The 22,178-nt window shown below is 42.5% G+C and overlaps 1 protein-coding gene across 1 annotated transcript; it reads right to left on the minus strand.

The window, feature by feature from the left end:
• Positions 1–2,304: 2,304 nt before the first annotated feature.
• On the minus strand, positions 2,305–7,599 carry uncx (UNC homeobox). The gene is made up of 3 exons (XM_072559254.1): positions 7,081–7,599; positions 5,966–6,141; positions 2,305–3,748 (listed from the first exon to the last, which is right to left on the minus strand). The coding sequence occupies exons 1-3, from the start codon at positions 7,334–7,336 to the stop codon at positions 2,735–2,737; spliced, it is 1,446 nt and encodes a 481-aa protein (XP_072415355.1). The 5' UTR covers positions 7,337–7,599; the 3' UTR covers positions 2,305–2,734.
• Between the last annotated feature and the right edge of the window lie 14,579 nt (positions 7,600–22,178).

Consider the following 22,178-nt stretch of genomic DNA (forward strand, 5'->3'; position numbering starts at 1 on the left):
AATTTGGAAATGTGTTGCAAATGGGGCTCTTGAAAATTACGTTCATAATTAATTGTGCAAATTTGTTTCTATTAAATAAAAATAACACGTATTGAAGAACTCAATTACCATTAATTAAGCTTGATATCCTAATTTGGAAATTCTGTAATACAAACCAGCCGTTTTGGAACCGGTTGTGAGAGAGAAGACTGCAGCCCCTGGGCTGAGCTCGGTCCTTAGAGATTTGGAAATCAGAAAACGAGATGGAAGCGCACAAGGTGCTAAATTAGCTCCGTGATCTGCACTTATTGCATGCACACTCCCCATTACTGTGCGTTTCTGTGTGCAACTTAATATTCAGGGCATGGCGTCGCGTCTAGATAGCAGATTTATCAAATGGGAAAATGAATGTATGATGATCAGTTAAATTGAAAATCAGCGCCGGGATGACAGCTCGACCTGACACCTCCGTAATTAGAAAGAAAAATGATGGCGTCCGATGCATAATAGAGCAAAAACAATTTGCACTGTCCCATAATGATCCAGCGTTCAAATTGAAAATTTCTCTTGGTATAAATTGAATTCATAAAGTATGATTCATCGCGGACACATCTCCCGGAGACTGCGAGCTAGATCGATTGATAGTTTGTCTAGAAACAGCTTCCTCCTCGGGCTCAGCAAAAAAAAACCCTATTGAGCTGAGAGCAGCACCAACATTGGACTAAACTGCTTAACTAAATCACTAATTCACCTTAAGGACATGTGTCTGCTAGCGACCGATACTCGGCCTCATTCACAACCGCAATCATTATGGCTGTAAATAAATAAAACATGAGCTATACGGACAAAATGAACAGCTGCAAATTGAAGAAAGGAGGCAATTTATTGCTGCCAGGGAGATATTTCACGTTATTTAAAACAACATAGCATTTTAAACGCCGCGGTTTTTTTTTGCCTCTTTCCCAGATTATATTTTTTCCACCTTTTGATACCAAACGGATACAGAAATGGCAAGCGTGACTGCTAAGGTCAGGGATTCGAGGCTAGACCAGTTTTAAGGATACCGAGACAATCATTTTCCTATTAACTGAATTTGTACAGAATGAAATTTCTACCCAGAGAGTCTTAAGTGACGTCCGTCTCGACACAAATTCGCTCTCTTTTTTTTGATCTAATTATTTTTTTCTCTCCAAAAGCTGATGCATCCTGCAGAGTAAATATCACAGGCACCGAGCGAAAATTATGTAAATATTATTAAAGAGAACGGGAGCTCAGAAATTCATCTGCGCGCACCCAGAACTAAGCCTGCCTTATTATTATATTCAATTTATTTGCAAATAAAAGGCCCGATGACCAGAAGGGATCAGCGATATTTAACTAGGCTGTAAACATAATTCCACTGTGCACAGACTCGACAAAATTAATGGTTTTAATAATTGGGATTTTAATTCCCAGGGAACTGATGCAGTTTACACTGCATAAGTGCCCTGTAAATTGAAGGGGATTGGCGAGGGAGGGGTGATCGGTAAGGGGAGTGCGGAGGAGTAGGGGGAGGGGGGGTAAAGCAAAGCGGGTGCGAGTTTCTGGCAAAAGTTTTTCCATATCACCCCCCCACCCTCAGACACCCCCCCCCCCACCCCCCACCCCACTTCCTCGCCCCCTTCCCCTCTCCTCGCTCCTCTTTCTCTCGGTACAGCTGTCCTGAATCTCAAACTCCCCTCTTGGGTCTCCTCCCCTATTAGAACAAATGTGTTCTTCTTTTGTTGAGGCGCGTTTGCTTTCCCTGTCCTATTACAGGCGACACATGATCAATAGGATGATAACACCAGAACATCAATATAAGCGACAGAACAATGAAGGATATCATCGAACATCTATCTTAATATAGCCTGCTACAAGATACATGACAAAGGAAGCCTCATGAAAATTCCAGCCCACGATTTCCCATTTCACAACCAATTCAGCACAGCCAAATATGCACGCACACATCTCAGCCTATTATTTTCCAATTTCAATTTTATGCCCCAGCCCTTTCATGCTAATTCTATTATTGAAGGAACTTGTGTGATTTCATCTCACTATAAAATCGGTAATGTGTAATAACCCTTTGGGCTAAACCCGACCTCGGCTGCCATCGGGAAAATAATCACTTTCATATCAGGACGCGGCAGGAAGCGGGCAGGATCGTGGCCCCTCCGGCTTCACCAGAGATTCACAGCATTTTAATGAATAAAAAGGTCTTATAGCAATAAACACAAACACAGACTCTTCCAGAACCTGCTCGGCTGCCGCACACATATTAACACTGACACATCACAGACAAAACCTTTTTTTTAAACAGAAACTTTTATTTATAAAAAAAGTTACATCATATATAAATATTTGATACATTTGTTTGGGTTTTACACAATGAGGAGAGGATTGGTGGTTTTATACATTGCGTTCAGCCACTGATGGTAACTCTGTATGTATGTGTGTGTGAGAGAATATATATATGCGTGTTTATATATAGAAGGTAAACTGTTTTGGCACCGCTTAGTGAAAACAGGGCTGGGTTAATATCTGAACGCATCGCCTGATCAGTGAAAATTCATACAGAAATCCACCTGCATAGCTAACAAACTAAATAAACTGAAAGGGCGTGTTTATCTAGTGAATTTAACGAGAAAGTCCTTCTTTTCCCTTCCTCCCTCTGTCTTGCTTTGTTTTGTCGTGCCTGCTTTGCAGATGCGATGTTAGTTTCCAGTCTCTGAGCTTAGTCCATATCCACCTCTTCACACTCTGTCATATGTTCTCGAGGGCAGTTTGTGTTTACTGGCTCGGGAGAGTCCGCTCTCTGTTGGGTCAGTTCATCTGGACCCTCCGAGGCCAGAGCTTTATTTGACTGAGACGGGCTGGAATTTGGGTCGAGATAGCTGGCTTGTGTGGCGCCCGCAGTTGTCCCGGGGTAGCTGGTCTGTGCTGAGCTCGACTCGGAGCCGGGACAGCCGGTTTGTGTTGAGTTTGAGTTTGTCGCGGGATAAGTGGCAAGCGCCTGGTCTGTTTCTGGGGCGGTTGTGTCTGGCCTGGAGGGAGACGGGGTTTGGACGGGCGGTGTCCTGATACTGGTTTGGGGAACGATGAAACCAAGAGGTTGGGTGATGGGATAGAGAAGGAAGTGCCCCTTCCCAATGACGGCTCGGGGGTTTGGTAAGGCTGGGTAGTCGTAGTGCGGCTTGCGGCGCGGCGTGCTATCGGAGAGTAGGCTTTCCACGCTGAAAGGGTTGGTTTTCTGATCGCACTTGGTCAGACTGGAAGAGCGAGCGTTCGTGCACAGATAACTCTGAGCTTTGTCCCGATTGGAGTCCAGATCTGAAGATCGACTGGGATTATTCTGGGACGCGTTTCTTTGGTGGTGGGAGAGTTTTGGGGGCGTCTGTTCGCAGTTGACCGCGCTGGGCTCCCGGCTGGTGTTTGGGGAGTGTTGACTGGTCTCGCTCTGTGTTGTACCAGGCTGCAGGTGGACCACGCTGCTGTCTGACTCCGAACCAGAGGAAGCAACGCTGCACTCCCCCTCCGAGTGCAGCAGCTTGTTCTGGGATTTCAGAAGTTTCTTCTCCTGCTTCCGTTTCTTCTTCTCCATCTTCTCCATCTCCCTGCGGGCGATCTCTTCCGGGTCCATGGGCTCCCCGCTACATGTTGTAGGGTGCGAGTTATGTGCTGGTCGCCCCGGTCCCTTCTTGGTATTTTCCTTCTTCCTCCATTTCGCTCGACGGTTTTGAAACCAAACCTACATGCCGAATAATGAAAACGACATTACAATCGAATTGCACAGCTCTTTTCGCAAACTTTCTGTAAACGCTCCTGTCATCTCTGATCAGATGTTTCCTTTAGCCTAACAGCGAGTTCCAAGTTACCTTCAATGCTGGGCTTTAGTGACCAGTTACAGATTTTTTTTATTATCAAATAAAATGATAATCTTAACCTTTTGAATCTCGTTGGCGCTCACTTTGGAGACATCAATAACTCAAACCAAAATTAAGATTTTGTCAGGAAAATGAACAATAGCGGACCGCTGGCCCACCTTAAAGCACTTTTGAATTTGGTCCAGTTTTTATTTTGGGTTTGTTAAGAGCACACACTGTGTGTTGTAAACTTTTCAATTGTGAAGAGAGGATGTCGAGTCGAAATCCTAGTTTAGCCTTTAAATGACCCGGGTTAATACTGAAGAGGAACTCGGCTACCTGTGGGGTGATAGCAAGTTTTGGGAGTTCGCATCTTTCCCGTCTCCTGTGTAAATAACATACTGTTTACACAATCAACACGAAAACCTGAATTAGGTTAATTGACAAACGAATTGCATTTAATCTCGCGTGTAATTCTATCAATTAAATCGATGCTTTGCGATTTCAACTGAAGCAGTTTATTTTGCAAACCCCGCGGTAGAATCAAAGCCCCTGAACCTTTCAGTCTTTTACCCCATCACAGACCAGTCACGGGAGGGGTGGGGGTGGGGTGGGGGGGAGGTGAGAGAGCACAGTGGAACCAACGAATATCGCTATTCTAAAAAAGGAAGTGGTAAAACTCAAAACAATAATGATGATCGACTATTCATAAGAGGACGAATTTTCCGTTACTATACACCATGGCTTGTTGCTTAATTCTCGCTTTCAGTTTGGTACCTAATGTTTCCTTTCTTTCTCACCTCCTACAGGAAGCAATTAATAAACTCGGTCACCCTCACAGTTCCTGACACGGTCCAATATTAACTGTTTTTTAAAACAAACACAAAACTCGCCAATCATTTTAAGAGCACAACGCGTTTCTCTTCTACACAATCGGGTATTTTATTTTTCGAAAATGAAAGATTGCAAACAAGAATTTAAAAAAGAGAAATAAACACGATCACTCTAATTATCAAAAGAAACCCTCGTGTCTTTTTTTTAAATGCTATCCCTTGTTAAACACGAATTAAACTGGCCAATAATCGTTTTACAAGGACTTCTCTTTGTGTCGGTTCCAACTGCTCTGTCAATGAGAAGTGCTCATTACCGTCTTAAGGGAAATAAACATTCTCGACTTCATCTAAACCTCACTTAACTACCCATCAACAAATTGGATAAAGTGCTTAAGAACAGGGGAGGGTCAGGAGGAGGTTGTGCCTTCAGTCTGATATTTCTGCTCAACCTGTGCCACAATCTTGATTGTGACAATAGATTTATAATTTCAAACGCATTTAAACTTAACACTAGGTCGTCTGGGAATTTATTTTTGATAGTTCGTTGAGCTTGTACACGGCTGAATGTTCCATATTTTTGGAACACATTTCTACATACATTCCCATTCCCCCCCACCCCCAGACCCTGCAAATCCCCTGCACACAGTGCCCTGCCTGTTGCAAGTTTTGGGACATGCCATAATTTGATTATTCCCATTATCCCGATGAAACGTTAGGCGGTTCTCCCCATTAAAGCCCCCTGTTTACACAGCTTTCTCTTTAAGTCTGCGTTCATTCCCACAAAGGTAAACACAACAGCAATTCTCACAACAAAAAAAGTAACACATTGTCAACAGCAAGCCTTTTCAGTGCAGAACACTTTAGAACCTGAGGTAGTTTTAACCGCTCGTCCTCAGTTTGCTCTTTTAAAAACATTTATACGCAAACAACCCATTTTCTAAAGCACGAAAAAAAATCAGGAAGAGAATAGACTGTTCATTTTCTTGAGATGAGCAAATCATTGTAAAGTGTACAGTCTGTCCCTATGGTGTACTGCTTTTCTTTTGGTGAGAATTTAATTTAACAAATGTGTTTCAAGAAAAATGAATCGTGGACCTAAACAATTTAAAATGGTGAAAAATATGAATCAAAACATTTTAACGTTGACAGACCGTTCACATTGCGAAATGTCTCAACATGTTGTGAATCCTGGAATGGTGTCAGTTGGATGAATACTGTGCAGTTTGGACTGGTTATAAAGCAGACTGTATTTTTGTTTATATGTTTTACCTGAACCCGAGACTCCACCAGGTCGAGTCTCAATGCTAACGCCTCTCTCATGAACACGTCTGGATAATGGCTCTCGTTAAAGGCTTTTTCCAACTCCTCCAGCTGCCAGCCGGTGAAATTGGTTCTTGTCCTTCTCCGTTTACATCCCGGGGTGTCTTTCTCTGGATCCGACGAATCTGTGATGGGGAAGGGAAGGGGGAAATAAAACAATAAAAAGGGAGAAAGGAAATATTGATCAGGACAAACAAAACCCAAACGATCAGGCTGCGCGCAGGCGGAGATAGATTCGCCGCTGGATGGAGAATACACACCAGACATCCCAATCTACAGAGACCTTCCAACCAATTTTATCCCACACTTTCTTTCCAAAATTATATTCGTTCCCGCGGTATTAGTACACATTAAAACGCGCACAATATCTTATAGTGTAGGAATGCAAAATGGTTCTGTATCTCTCCCCCGCCTTGTAAATAACCCAGATTAATTAGACACGGGCTGCTTGAGTTGTGTATGAAGTCACCGAAATGCAGGTGCATTGTCCCAGCCTGTTTTTAGTGAACGTTTATATCGAAGTGCCGGGCTCGATGCGGTTTCTCTCCCAGCCTGAACAGAGGGGACCTGATCAAAACAATATGTGCGGCTTTTACAGGCACAGGCTTGGGCTGGGAGCGCTCCGTTCCCACAGCATCGACTTACTGATTCCCACGGCTATAGAGCGCCCGAACACACATGTCCATCTATCTATAAACACACATACCAGCGACTCCCCATCCACCCCGGATCCCGATATGTAACTAATGTGCTCTCTTAAAACACCTTATATCGATACACACGTATTGTAATCTGCCTCGTCTTTTCACTCTGTGCCTCACAGTTACCTGGACTATTGTACTCGCCTCCGTAATGAACTACTTTCGTTTCGTTTTGGGAAATACATAATTCCTTTTATTATTGTTTTAAATTCGTTTCCGCTGTATAATATAATTATGTCTGGCGTGTGTATCGTTCCCCCCCCCCTCCCCCACTCCGTGATAAAGCTGTAGGTCCAATTCTGGGCCTGAGCTGGGCGCCCAGAGCACTTTCTGTTCTCGCTCTCTCACTGCTCTCTTTCTTACCTGACAGTTTGAAGGACTGGCTCTCCCCGTTCACGTTACAAGCCGAAGGCATCAGAGGGGACGGGTTGACCACGGACGCCGTGCAGGAGCCGCTCAGTAATCCGTCTATGGTGAAGGGGACGCTGGCAGATTGGAGCTGGTGCCCTGTGAGTTCGTACACATGGTGATGAGTAAGGGGATAATGGAATCCTACCATGCTGGCCAAGGTACCTCCAAACTGAGCGTGGTGGTGTTCTAAGATCCTGCTATCCATCATCTCCCTGCAGGGGGAAAGGGGCCAGAGAGAGAGAGAGAGACAGAGACAGAGAAAGGGGAGGGGGTGGGGGGGGGGCTGGGTGAGGTGGGGGGGTGGTGAGATCTTTCACTTAAAGGATTTGGGTGAACTTCAAAATGTATGCAGGGGAAAGTAGAAAAGCGCTTGACATGCTAGTGAACGGAGAGGATGTGTCTTTACTTTATGAACATAAAGGATCCAATAATTAGCCCAGGCTTTGGGAATTTGGGACCAATAAGAAACGTTAATCGCGTCTGACGTCAGAGACGTATAGTCGGTGTGTGTTGGGACCAGTGGGTATTAAGACCCGCTTGAAAACGTTTCCATATCGATCGCTAATTATACATGACATCCACCTCAATAAACAATATATGAGCTGTCAAAACAATGCAAGAGGATTTGACGAGTACGGGCCCAAGCTCCCGCAGGTTGATTGGTACCTGGTTAAATACTAAACAGAGCACAGAGTAAACATATGCAATTTCTCCGCAGCTCCTACACAACACACACTAATAGATTTTCCTTCTCTCTCTCTCCCAAACATTGACCATCGTGTTGTGTCCAAGGTTTTTTTCCCCCTCAAAAAAAAAGAGAGAATGATTTCCTTGGTCAGCTTTTAAACTGATGTCGGGCCAATTACAGGGACACGTTGAGCGGCAAATAGACTGATCGCATAATAGAGGATTCATCAGCTGCTGCTTCCAGAGCTGTCACAATGCATTTAAAAGAACATGATATTTCATCTTCGCCGTTTGCTCTAGACTGCTCTGTCACTATGAATATTTAAAGCTATCGTGACGGTGCCTTATACAAAAAAAGGGGGATCTTTAAAACTGCCATTCGCTTTTTATTGAAAATATCGATAACAATAAGTAAATATTGAATTATTAATCACAGGACAGCGCTAATTAAACACAGGTCACCCCAGTGCGCGGGTGCAACGAGTCATTTTTTTCATTATTTTCTTCCCAAGGAAAAAAAACCCAGGCACTTTGTCTGAACCGGTGATTAATGGTAATGAGCCCGAGTCCCGCTTTGTTCTAATTAAATTATATTCCCCATTGAAGTTTCCAAACTCGCTTTCAATCGCCGGGCTACAGACAACAGGAGAGGGGAAAAAAACAATTAGACAAAGAATCATTATTTTCGAATAAAACACACCGAAATAAAACAAACGTTAGCAATAAATCGTTCAGGTTGGGAAAGGCGGCAGAATTGTGTAAGTACAAAGTTTCAAGAAACTCTATAGGTTGAAGGCTAGGAGAGGTGAAAGGACGGGTTTCCTGGAAAGAGTTGGAGAGAAACATACCCAGGCATTTGTCCCGGGACACACATTTATTGCCATCTTCCGTGCTACACATTTTCTGTTTAACACTTGCTTAGATTTTAATAAGTTATTGACTTGAAAGCCACCTTATTTCTGTTAACTGGACAATAGGTCTGTAAATAAACTGGAATTGTAGGCTGTACCTAAACTGTCCATCAGATTTTCTCCTCTGGTCTTACATGTGAAAACAATCCGAATGAATCCTTAAAGTGCATATTAAATTAGAAATGCAGCGGTTGAACAAGATGTATTAATGTGTGCTTTCCATTTACACCTCTTTTGTCCTCTCACCTTCACTTCGTTTCCACAGCTTTAAAGATAAAATTATAATGCATCATACTGGGCTTTAGGAATATGAATCTTCCCGTGTCTTTCGCCGGCACAGGTTGAGTACCATAAACTAGCAATGTGTCGCTTTGTCTGACAATTGTGCCTCATTATTTCTTCATTCTCAGAAGGGGAGGAAAAAGTTGTTCAAAAATGATTGCCTCTCTGTTAACGGTCTGTTGTGTAACAGGGCCAGACGAGAACACAGGAGTTTGACCTCAGTCTGACAGGGAAATGGGATATCGAAGTTTCAGTAGTCCCCATCCAGTCCAGCGAGGTGGCGAAGATTTCGAACAGGGAAAGTTTGGAACAGTTTGATGTAAACCAAACAGGCAGGAACACTGAGGTGCCAAGAGTTTGGGAAGGGATAGATTTCTGTAAAATATCACAAATGAACGCGGGGGAGAACTCGAGGGTGTGTGAGAGAGGGAGGGGGGAAAATGGGAAAGGCACTGAAGATTCAAAAGTGTTAGATTCGAGGGAATAAGTCTTAATGATGGAACGCGTGGACAATGTTGGTGACAATGTTAAATATGAAGGGAGATCAAATTGAAACATACAGAATACTGAATGGCCTGGACCGAGTAGATGTTAAATATGCCCAGCAAGGGAAAACAATCCCTCTTCAGTCAAACCTTCACCCAGAAAAGCAGAAACCAACGAAATCAGTGAGGAGGATTTGGTGACAATACTCAGGAACAAATTAAGATGGAGAATATGTTAGATTTCTGGAGACAGGATGTCTGCCTCGTTGAAACTGTTGTAGAAAACATACCAATAACGTGTTTGAAGCCTGTCAATTTTCACACTGAGTAGCCACTACCTGGTGGAATATTAGATTTCCTAATTGAAAATAAAAGGTGGCGATTTGCTAAAGTCCAAAGTGGATGACGAACATTACACCCAGAACAAAATTTAAAAAAAAGACCAAATTTCCAGTTTGACTTCTAAAGAGACGGAGTAATAAGAATAGAGAGGAGTATTAATGCTGCAGGTCGGAGAGGCCAAGGGCCGCACTTTTCAGCGTAATTTAATTTAACTTTCTATAAATACTAAATGTAAACTGTAGCCACTGGACCCAAATTTGCCCGTAGCAATAAACGCTTCATTTTATGTTTGAGCTTTGTGGCTGCAATACAGGAGACGTGTCTGTGAATACAGGGGAGGCTTAATCAAACTCAGGCAATGGGACTTTTCTCTCTTTATTACAAAGAATTAATTCGACTTATTTGACCAATTTCTGGAGCTGACAGAATGTTAATTTGAGCTGAATTCTCTTCCCCCGCTCACTAGCTGACCCCTGACTCGTGATTGGCGTGTTGTAATAACCTGTATCTTTCAACATAAGCCCTGATAATTGTTACCTTATTACCATGCAAATTGTTTAATTAATATTATTATGAAGAAGCATATAATCCATTCGTCACTTGACCTCCAGTCCACACTGCAACCGGCTTTCACAATCTGAATCTGTAAAATTTTAATCGTGGAAGGTTTAATGTTTCTAAGTCTTTGTAAAAAAAATCTCTTAAAGCGTTTGAGAGCATGCTTTAATGGAGAGTGCTGTCGTTTGATGAGACTTTCTTTGTGTCTGTAGTACTGCAGTCAATCTGCACAAATTATGGAAATCGTTTTATTTTTTTTTGATTTTATACATCAGAATTCTATAATTGCCTGCATGACATTTGCTTATAAAAGCGTTTGCTTTAAAGGCACCCTTCAGCTGTGATTTCCAGGCGCAGGTTTCTTGTGCTCTTGCCAAGGCAAAACAGACCAGCAACTCAATGAAAGCAAGCCCTTGACACAAAGTCCTCGGAGACATTGCATTTAAATACGTTTTCTTACACGAGAGTGACATTGTCAGATGCTAGCTTTAATTAACTTGATAATAAGACGTACACGCCGCGCATTCAGGACAGCGCGGCTCTCCATGTTCCTCTTTATCTCGTTAAGGTTATCTATTCCAACCGATGTCTCCTTTCTTTTTGTGCTGTTAGCGGTGAAATTGGTCGGAGGTGATAATCCCAACATCCCAGAAATGTCCTGGAGAGGCAAGTTTGGTCCATTATGCCCCTTTAACAAGTCAACCACTTGCCAGATCAACCCCCCCCCCCCATTCCAACTGGTTCCAGACCCCTTTTGTTGGGTCTCTCTCACTCTTCCCCCTACAACCCAGTTGCCCACACATTAATCACTTTACCAAGGGGTATTAAACAAGGGGCGGCGGGGGGGGGTTGGGGGGGTTGGGGTGGAAGAGGTACAACACACAGACTCAACCTGGGGGCAAAAAATGCAGCCAATGTTTCCAACACGCGCTCAGGAAATCCATCATGAAAACCAAGGAACGTTTAACAACCTCCAGACGGGCTGTTAATGGTTATTTAATTCTTAAGGCCTGAGAGCTGGTTTTGTTGGAGAGTGATTTAATGGAATATAAATACGTGTAAAACACGAAGGCAAAGCACCGGCACCAAACTGGGTCCGTGCCGTCAGACTCAAAACAGCAAAAGCAAGTCAACTCACAAGCTGCCGATACTGGGCTGATGTCAATATTACTTTATATTGCACAAAATCAAATTTATTTTTAATTAGCAAATTAATAGGCGGCAGTTGAGGGTTTTAATTACTCAATTAACTTCACGCAAGTTAATTTTTAACTATCTAAATTAACTTGCACATTACTCGATTTGCTGATAATTACGGAATTAAATCTAAATTAATTGTCGCAGGTGATTTGATCCGGCGCTGGAGTTGAATGGGATCGCAATTAAACAGCAAAGTGTTTTTCTCTCTCTCTTTCTCTCTCTATTCACCATGTATGACAATCCGAGTTTTTGAAATGTATTTTTAAGAGGAGAGGGGCGAAAGAGGCAGAGGAATTATTTCTAAATTCCCATCAGCTCTGGAGATGCTGCTTAATCTTAACAATTAAAAACTTCTGCCCATCTCATTATCTATAGATTGGACAAACTGTCAGCGGAGACACCGAGGCGAGTCTTTTTTTAATTCACTATATTTCAGCTGGAGAGCAAAAAAAAGTAATTCGCATCAAATTACCTCTCGCGTTGCTGACATACTAATACCCTTCAAATCTTTTTTTCCCCTCTCTTTTTGGCTCTTGCATTCAAAACTGAATGTTAAATGAGCGGGGAGTTTGTTAATAATATCCAAAGTTCCATCAGAATAATCATTTCATTTCAATTAAAACTGACTTATCACCTTTCGTAAAACGTGCTTAATATGCCAAAAATTATCAATGCTTGATCGAGTCCAAATCAGCAACCTAATTGTAATCTGGTTGATCGGCTCCTTGTCGCGGCTCTCCGCTTACATTAACACACGAGAGAGGCGTTCGGAAATAGAACTAATTTGCCCGCATCCCCGGGGAAATTGCCTTCGCCATATTAACATCTTAAAAATATAGTAATGATATAATTTGAGAAATGGTGACGCCAATTTGCAAGGAGCCTTTGTACAGAATCATTTGCATTTCAGAGCTTGCACTGTACGCTAATCACTCCAGGATTGATGGCCCCTGGATTTCTCTATATAAATATATAGATTATATATGTGTGCATATCAAACGCAATAATTAAACACATTTGGAATTCCGGCCGAGAGGGAGAGGTGTAGTTGGACTGGAGATCTTGCCCGAGCCTGTTCCTCTCACAGAACTGGGCAGTGATATTGCTGCTTTCTGATCATCAGATGGCATTTTTTCTGGGGGGAGAAATAAAACAAACCTACACAGAACTCAAAGCTTCAGTTTAAAAATATAACATGTAACTGGATTTGCGAGACGAAGGTTAACACAAGTTAAACACATAGTCTCTTCTTGACTCCTCTCTCTGTAGTTACTCGTTCCACTCTTTCCCTCCTCATATTCACCGTCCTTTCTTCAGGCCACATCCTATTTCACAGCCTTCATGTCAAAGTTTCCTTCTGTCTGTTCCTTCCTATTTCGTTTCATTTCCTCATCTTTCTAAATCCCTTATTCTCCCTCATATCCTCAACCTCCTTCATTCCCTGGTCTTTGGCTCACTATCTCCCTCCCCCTCCTTCCTTTTGCTGTCCTCACTTGTCATGCCCCAGATCAGTTCTGAAGAAGGGGCACTGGGCTCTAATCATTAACCCTGCTTTCTGTCTACAGACGCTGCCAGACCTGCTGAGCTTTTCTAGCAATTTCTATTTTTGTTTCTGATTTCCAGTATCCTTAGTTCTTTCGGTTTTTATTTCCCAAACCAAGGGATACCTGCAAGGCCCCGGAGCTATTCAATCAAAACACTGGTTTAAAAAAAACACTGGATGTGATTGTTCTATTCAACTTTGCTGCAAACAAAATTAAAAGCATGACTTGTGCTCCAACGATAAATTACAAAGTTTATGCAGGCTGTTAGTGTAATCTGTGCTTTGATGCCCTCTTGTGTACAGTTTGTAGCAAGTTTTAAATGTGGATTGGATCTGACCTGTGTCAGTGTTTTGTTGAGTTAGAGTCTGATCTATGCCTGTTTGAGTGTGTTATTGTATGTGGATTCTAGTGTTTGCTTGTCTGCGTGTGTGGATTCTGGTGTATGCAGGTCTGAGTGTGTGCTTCCATGTGTCAATATGTGAGTATGAGTTCTGGTGTATGTCTGTCTGAGTGTGTGACTGTGCGTTATTGTGAGCATGGGTTCTGGTATATACTTGTCTGAGTGTGTGTTTCAATGGATGAATGTGTAACTGTAAACTGTGGTGTGTCAATGAGTGTGTGTTTGTACATTCTGGTGTGTCTCAGTCTGAGTGTACATTGTGTAAGTGTATGAGTGTACATCCTGGTGTATTTCTGAATGTGCTTCAGTGAGTTTGTGTTTGAGTGAGTGTTCTGGTATACATTTGAATATGTCAGAGGGTTGCTGTGTGAGTTCTAGTGCACTTTTATGTGTTTTGTTTTAGAATAATGCACTGCTTGATTGTGTGTTTCAATGCATTACTATGAGACTAACATCCTTGGTCATTTGATGGAGCATGTGTTTCAGACTATCACTGTGTGCGTGCAAGTTCTGATGAATCTCTACCTAAGGTATGTTTTTGTTTGGTAATGTGTGGTCATGCATTTTCATGTGTACCTAAATGTTTTTCTGTGTGTCACAGTGTACATATGAGTTCTAGTTTCTCTGTTAGAGTACATATTGTGTCATTGTGTGAGTGTGAGTTGTGGTGTCTCACTGCTAATTTATTTCACATTGTGAGTGAGCACTCTGGGGTAACTCTGTACAAAGTCTCTTTCAGTTTGTCACTGGGTGAATGTGAGTTTTTATGGACTCTATCTGTTTTGGTATTTCATGTGTATGTTGTAGGTTCTGGAGTATTTTTGTTTAAGTGTCTGTTTCAATGTGTCATTATGAAAATCTGATTTTTTTTTCACAGTAACCCTGTCTGAGAGTTTGTTTCAATGAGTTGATGTCTGTGAGAGTTCTGGTGTATCTTGGTGTGTTCTTTGATGTGGATCCATGTTAGTTTAGCTGCTACCTGACTGTGTGTTTTAGTGTGTTAGCCACTATGTGGGTTCCTTGTATATCTCTGTCTCATTTTGTCAATGTGTCAATGAGAATGTGTGTTTGAATGAGTCCTTTTTAAAATTATTGCAGGACCTACGGGCATCACTAGTAAGGCCAGCATTTTTGCCCATTCCTAATAGCCCTTGAACAGAATGGCTTGTTAGGCCATTTCAGAAGGCAACCACATTGCTATGGGTCAGGAGTCGCATGTTGACCAGGTAAGGGTGCCAGATTTCCACTTTTGAAGGCTTCCAGTGAATTTGATAACTCCTTAGGACAATCAGTGATAGTTTTGTGCTCATCACTACTGAGACAACCTTTCAATTCTAGATTTTATTAATTCAACTTAAATTTCATGAATTGCCATGGTGGGGTTGAAGTCATGTTCTCAGAGCGAGAGCCTAGATCTTTGAATTGCTGGTCTAGTGACAATATCACTACACCAAGTCTTCTCCTCAGTGTCACTATACGAAGTTGAGTTCTGGTTTTTATCAGCCTTAGTGCATTTTCACAGACCATTGGGGCAGTAAAGGTTTGAAAATCCGGTTTGAAGTCTTCACCATAAAATCTTGACATCTTTCCGTAGAATCAGACATTATAAAGAAAAACAGTCATGGCAGGAGAACCTCGCACTTCACGTTGAGAGCTGGTAATTCAGTGTGCATAAAAGGCAGTTAACTTCAAATTTATTCGAACTTTGGGTTTTTCTAGAAGTGCAAGGGACTCAAAGACTTCAGAACATCACTGTATGTAAGGAGATGTTGAGCAGAGGGACTCCAGTTTTGATTCCAAACAAGAGCACTGCCGAGCCTTATCAGGAAGGGTCAACAATGCAATGTTGGCATAGTCAGTTTCGCAATCAGAGAGCAGGAAAAGGTGCCAAAGTATTGGGTGGGAAATGTCAGAGTGACATATCAAAACTGCACTCGCATGGGTAAAGAAGGGGTGGAATAAAACCCTGGCCATGGATTCACTCAGGCTTTGCTCCACTGAGGGAGCGAGCTGCCAAAATGGGGAGCACCAATGAAAGGGGCAGCAGAGGTGCAGGTCTCAGTAGGGAGGAGAGGGAAACGGAGGAGAAGGGCACAATAGGCAATATAACCAGCTTCATGGATGGGGAAGACCCAGCAGAGAGATCAATAGTTCATAGCTCAGGTACCTTCAGATGCCAGAGCAGTAATTGTGCTGAAGAGTGCACATTCAGCAAAGCCAACGCAAAGCTGTATCTCATAACAGAAGATGAAGTTAGTTCAAATCATCACCCTCCTCCAACACAAATTCATCTAAACCATTGGTACCTAAAACTGTTGACATTAGAAATCATGTTGATGTCAATGTGAACGTTGGTGTTGATGTTAGTTTTGGTGTTAGCATTGGTGTTGATGTTAGCATCGGTGTTGATGTTGGTTTTGGTGTTAGCATTGGTGTTGGAGTCAGCGTTGGAGTTGGTGTTGGTGGTGATGTTGGTGTTAGTGTGTATGTTGGTGTTGATGTTGGCGTTAGCATTAGTGTTGATGTTGATGTTGATGTTAGCATTAGAGTTAATGTTGGTGTTAGCGTTGGAGTTGATGTTGGTGTTAGTGTTGGTGTTGGTGTTAGCATTGGAGTTGATGTTGGTGTTAGCATTGGTGTTAGCATTGGAGTTGATGCTGATACTGGTGTTAGCGCTGGTGTTCATGTTGGTGTTGATGTTGGTGTTGATGATGGTGTTATCATTGGTGCTGATGTTGGTGTTAGTGTTGGAGTTGTTGGTGTTAGCATTGGTGTTGATGTTGGTGTTAACATTGGTGTTAGCATTGGAGTTGATGATGGTGTTAGCATTGGTGTTAGCATTGGAGTTGATGCTAATGTTGGTGTTAGCGCTGTTGTTCATGTTGGCGTTAGCATTAGTGTTGATGTTGATGTTAGCATTAGAGTTAATGTTGGTGTTAGCATTGGAGTTGATGTTGGTTTTAGCATTGGTGTTAGCATTGGTGTTGATATTGGTGTTAGTGTTAGTGTTGATATTGGTGTTAGCATTGGAGTTGATGTTGGTGTTAGCATTGGTGTTGGTGTTGGTGTTAGCGTTGGTGTTGGTGTTGATGTTGGTGTTAGTGTTGGAGTTAATGTTGGTGTTGATGATGTTGTTAGCACTGGAGTTAATGTTGGCGTTAGTGTTGGTATTAATGTCGGTGGAAGCATTGGAGTTGATGCTGGTGTTAGCGTTGGCATTGGTGTTGGTGTTAGTGTTGGTGTTGGTGTTTGTGTTAGCATTGGTGTTGGTGTTAGTGTTGGTGTTGACATTAGCATTAGCGTTGGAGTTGATGTTGGTGCTAGCGTTGGAGTTGATATTGGTGTTAGCTTTGGTGTTGATGTTGATGTCGATGTTAGTGTTGGAGTTGATGTTGGTGTTAGCATTGGAGTTGATGTTGGTGTTAGTGTTGGAGTTGATGTTGGTGTTAGCATTGGAGTTGATGTTGGTGATAATGTTGGTGATGTTGGTGTTAACATTGGTGTTGCTGTTGGTGTTAGCGTTGGAGTTGATGTTCGTGTTAGCGTTGGTATTGATGTTGGTGTTAGCATTGGAGTTGATGTTTGTGTTAGCATTGGTGTTGGTGTTAGTGTTGGTGTTGACATTAGCATTAGTGTTGGAGTTGATGTTGGTGTTAGCATTGGAATTGGTGTTAGCATTGGAGTTGATGTTTGTCGTAGTGTTGGTGTTGGTGTTAGCGTTGGTATTGATGTTGATGTTAGCATTGGAGTTGATGTTCGTATTAGTGCTGGAAGTGATGCTGGTGTTAGCATTGGAGTTGATGTTGGTGTTAGCATTGGAATTGATGTTGGTGTTAGCATTGGAGTTGATGTTGGTCGTAGTGTTGGTGTTGGTGTTAGCGTTGGTATTGATGTTGGTGTTAGCATTGGAGTTGATGTTCGTATTAGTGCTGGAAGTGATGCTGGTGTTAGCGTTGGAGTTGATGTTGGTGCTAGCGTTGGAGTTGATATTGGTGTTAGCGTTGGTATTGATGTTGGTGTCAGCATTGGAGTTGATGTTGATGTTGGTGTTGGTGTTGGTGTTAGTGTTGGAGTTGATGTTGGTGTTAGCATTTGTGTTGATGTTGATGTTGGTGTTAATTTGGTGTTGATGTTGGTGTTAGCATTGGAGTTGATGTTGATGTTGGTGTTAGCGTTGGTGTTAGTGTTGGAGTTGGTGTTGGTATTAACATTGGTGTTGATGTTAGTGTTCGCATTGGAGTTGATGTTGATGTTAGCGTTGGTGTTGGTGTTGATGTTGGTGTTAGTGTTGGTGTTAATGTTGGTGTTGATGATGGTGTTATCGTTGGTGCTGATGTTGGTGATAGCACTGGAGTTAATGTTGGTGTTAGCATTGGTGTTAGCATTGCTGTTAGCATTGGTGCTGATGTTGGTGTTGATGTTGATGTTGGTGTTAGTGTTGGAGTTGTTGGTGTTAGCTTTGGAGTTGTTGGTGTTAGGATTGGTGTTGATATTGGTGTTAGCATTGGAGTTAATGTTGGCGTTAGTGTTGGTGTTGATATCGGTGGTAGCATTGGAGTTGATGTTGGTGTTGGCGTTGGCATTGGTGTTGGTGTTAGCGTCGGTGTTGGTGTTGACGTTAGCATTAGCGTTGGAGTTCATGTTGGTGTTAGCATTGGAATTGGTGTTGGTGTTAGCATTGGAGTTGATGTTGGTCGTAGTGTTGGTGTTGGTGTTAGCGTTGGTATTGATGTTGGTGTTAGCGTTGGAGTTGATGTTCGTATTAGTGCTGGAAGTGATGCTGGTGTTAGCTTTCGAGTTGATGTTGGTGCGAGCGTTGGAGTTGATGTTGGTTTTAGCTTTTGTGTTGGAGTTGATGTCGGTGTTAGTGTTGGAGATGATGTTGGTGTTAGCATTGGAGTTGATGTTGGTGATAGCATTGGAGTTGATGTTGGTGTTAGTGTTGGAGTTGATGTTGGTGTTGGGTTGGTGTTAATGTTGGTGATAATGTTGGTGATGTTGGTGTTAACATTGGTGTTGATGTTGGTGCTGGCGTGGGAGATGATGTTGGTGTTAGCGCTGGTGTTGATGCTGGTGTTATCGTTGGTGTTGATGTTGGTGTTAGCATTGGAGTTGATGTTGATGTTGATGTTGATGTTGGTGTTAGTGTTGGAGTTGATGTTGGTGTTAGCATTGGAGTTGATGTTGGTGTTAGCATTGGAGTTGATGTTGATGTTGGTGTTAGCGTTGGAGTTGATGTTGGTGTTGGGTTGGTGTTAATGTTGGAGTTGGTTGTTGGTGTTAACATTGGTGTTGATGTTAATGTTCGCATTGGTGTTGGTGTTGGTATTAGTGTAGGAAGTGATGTTGGTGTTAGCTTTGGAGTTGATGTTGATGTTGGTGTTAGCGTTGGAGTTGATGTTGGTGTTGGGTTGGTGTTAATGTTGGAGATGGTGTTGGTGTTAACATTGGTGTTGATGTTGATGTTGATGTTAGTATTAGCATTGGAGTTGATGTTGAAATTAGTGTCGGAGGTGATGTTGGTGTTAGCATTGGAGTTGATGTTGGTGCTGGGTTGGTGTTAATGTTGGAGTTGGTGTTGGAGTTAACATTGGTGTTGATGTTGATGTTGATGTTAGTATTAGCATTGGAGTTGATGTTGAAATTAGCGTCGGAGTTGATATTGGTGTTCGCGTTGCAGGTGATGTTGGTGTTAGCATTGGAGTTGATGTTGGTGTTAGCATTGGAGTTGATGTTGGTGTTCGCGTTGCAGGTGATGTTGGTGTTAGCATTGGAGTCGATGTTGGTGTTAGCATTGGTGTTGGTGTTGGAGCTAGCATTGGAGTTGATGTTGGTGTTCACGTTGGAGTTGATGTTGATGTTGGTGTTAGCATTGGAGTTGATGTTGGTGTTCACGTTGGAGTTGATGTTGATGTTGGTGTTAGTGTTGGAGTTGATGTTGGTGTTAGCATTGGAGCTGATGTTGGTGTTAGCATTGGAGTTGATGTTGGTGTTCGCGTTGCAGGTGATGTTGGTGTTAGCATTGGAGTCGATGTTGGTGTTAGCATTGGTGTTGGTGTTGGAGCTAGCATTGGAGTTGATGTTGGTGTTCACGTTGGAGTTGATGTTGATGTTGGTGTTAGCATTGGAGTTGATGTTGGTGTTAGTGAAGGAGTTGATGTTGATGTTGGTGTTAGTGTTGGAGTTGATGTTGGTGTTAGCATTGGAGCTGATGTTGGTGTTAGCGTTGGAATTGATGTTGATGTTGGTGTTAGCGTTGGAGTTGATGTTGGTGTTAGCGTTGGAGTTGATGTTGGTGTTAGTGATGGACTTGATGTTGGTGTTAGCATTGGAGTTGATGTTGATGTTTGCATTGGAGTTGATATTGGTGTTCACGTTGGAGTTGATGTTAATGTTGATGTTGGAGTTAGCATTGGAGTTGATTTTGGTGTTCGCGTTTGCAGTTGATGTCGGTGTTCGCGTTAGAATTGATGTTGGTGTTGGTGTTAGCATTGAAGTTGATGTTGGTGTTAGCATTGGTGTTGGCGTTGGTGCTAGCGTTGGAGTTGATGTTGGTGTTAACGTTGGTGTTGATTTTGATGTTGGTGTTAGAGTTGGAGTTGATGTTGGTGTTAGCATTGGATTTGATGTTGGTGTTAGCGTTGGAGTTGATGTTGGTGTTAGTGTTGGACTTGATGTTGGTGTTAGCATTGGAGTTGATGTTGATGTTTGCATTGGAGTTGATATTGGTGTTCACGTTGGAGTTGATGTTAATGTTGATGTTGGAGTTAGCATTGGAGTTGATTTTGGTGTTTGCGTTTGCAGTTGATGTCGGTGTTCGCGTTGGAATTGATATTGGTGTTGGTGTTAGCATTGAAGTTGATGTTGGTGTTAGCATTGGTGTTGGCTTTGAGCTAGCGTTGGAGTTGATGTTGGTGTTAACGTTGGTGTTGATTTTGATGTTGGTGTTGGGTCAGTGTTAATGTGGGTGTTAATGTTGGAGTTGATGTTGGTGTTAACATTGGTGTTGATGTTGGTGTTAGCATTGGAGTTGATGGTGTTCATGTTGGTGTTGGTGTTAGTGTTGGAGTTGATGTTGGTGTTTGCGTTGGTGTTGTTGTTGATTTTGGTGTTATCATTGGTGTTGATGTTGGTGTTAGCATTGGAGTTGATGTTGATGTTGGTGTTCGCATTGGGTTAGTGTTGGAGTTGGTGTTGTTGTTAACATTGGTGTTGATGTTAGTGTTAGCATTGGAGTTGATGTTGATGTTAGCGTTGGAGTTGATGTTGGTGTTCACGTTGGTGTTGGTGTTGGTGTTGGTGTTCGCGTTGGTGTTGATGTTGATGTTGGTGTTTGCGGTGGTGTTGATGTTGATGTTGATGTTGGTGTTAGCGTTGGAGTTGATGTTTGTGTTCACATTGGAGTTGATGTTGTTCATGTTGGTTTTGGTGTTAGTGTTGGAGTTGATGTTGGTGTTCGCACTGGTGTTGGTGTTAGCGTTGGAGTTGAAGTTGGTGTTAGCGTTGGAGTTGATGTTGGTGTTAGCATTGGAGTTGATGTTGTTGTTAGCGTTGGAGTTGATGTAGGTGTTAGCATTGGAGTTGATGTTGGTATTAGCGTTGGAGTTGATGTTGATGTTGCTGGTAGCGTTGGAGTTGATGTAGGTGTTCGGATTGGAGTTGATGTTGGTGTTAGCGTTGGTGTGGGTGTTAGTGTTGGAGTTGATGTTGGTGTTAGCATTGGAGTTGATGTTGATGTTTCCGTTGCAGGTGACGTTGGTGTTAGCATTGGAGTTGATGTTGGTGTTAACATTGGTGTTGGTGTTGGTGCCAGCATTGGAGTTGATGTTGGTGTTCACGTTGGAGTTGATGTTGATGTTGGTGTTAGCATTGGAGTTGATGTTGGTGTTAGCGTTGGAGTTGATGTTGGTGTTAGCATTGGAGTTGATGTTGGTATTAGCGTTGGAGTTGATGTTGATGTTGGTGTTAGCGTTGGAGTTGATGTTGGTGTTAGCATTGGAGTTGATGTTGCTGTTAGCGTTGGAGTTGATGTTGGTGTTAGCGTTGGACTTGATGTTGGTGTTGATGTTGGTGTTAACATTGGAGATGATTTTGGTGTTCGCGTTGGAGTTGATGTTGGTGTTCACGTTTGAGTTGATGTAGGTGTTCGGATTGGAGTTGATGTTGGTGTTAGCATTAGTGTGGGTGTTAGCATTGGAGTTGATGTTGGTGTTAGCATTGGAGTTGATGTTGATGTTGGTGTTAGCGTTGGAGTTGATGTTGGTGTTGGGTTGGTGTTAATGTTGGAGTTGGTTGTTGGTGTTAACATTGGTGTTGATGTTAATGTTCGCATTGGTGTTGGTGTTGGTATTAGCGTAGGAAGTGATGTTGGTGTTAGCATTGGAGTTGATGTTGATGTTGGTGTTAGCGTTGGAGTTGATGTTGGTGTTGGGTTGGTGTTAATGTTGGAGATGGTGTTGGTGTTAACATTGGTGTTGATGTTAATGTTGATGTTAGTATTAGCATTGGAGTTGATGTTGAAATTAGCGTCGGAGTTGATGTTGGTGTTCGCGTTGCAGGTGATGTTGGTGTTAGCATTGGAGTTGATGTTGGTGTTAGCATTGGTGTTGGTGTTGGTGCTAGCGTTGGAGTTGATGTTGGT

Source organism: Chiloscyllium punctatum, chromosome 40, assembly GCF_047496795.1.
Source record: "Chiloscyllium punctatum isolate Juve2018m chromosome 40, sChiPun1.3, whole genome shotgun sequence".
Classification (NCBI taxonomy): Eukaryota; Metazoa; Chordata; class Chondrichthyes; order Orectolobiformes; family Hemiscylliidae; genus Chiloscyllium; species Chiloscyllium punctatum.

Coding starts and splice junctions, on each gene's coding strand:
- uncx (XM_072559254.1), bottom strand. CDS start 7,336: ATGATGGATAGCAGGATCTTAGAACACCACCACGCTCAGTTTGGAGGT. Junction 6,142..7,080: donor CCAGTCCTTCAAACTGTCAG/GTAAGAAAGAGA, acceptor TCCCCATCACAG/ATTCGTCGGATCCAGAGAAA. Junction 3,749..5,965: donor TGGTGGAGTCTCGGGTTCAG/GTAAAACATATA, acceptor TTCGGCATGTAG/GTTTGGTTTCAAAACCGTCG.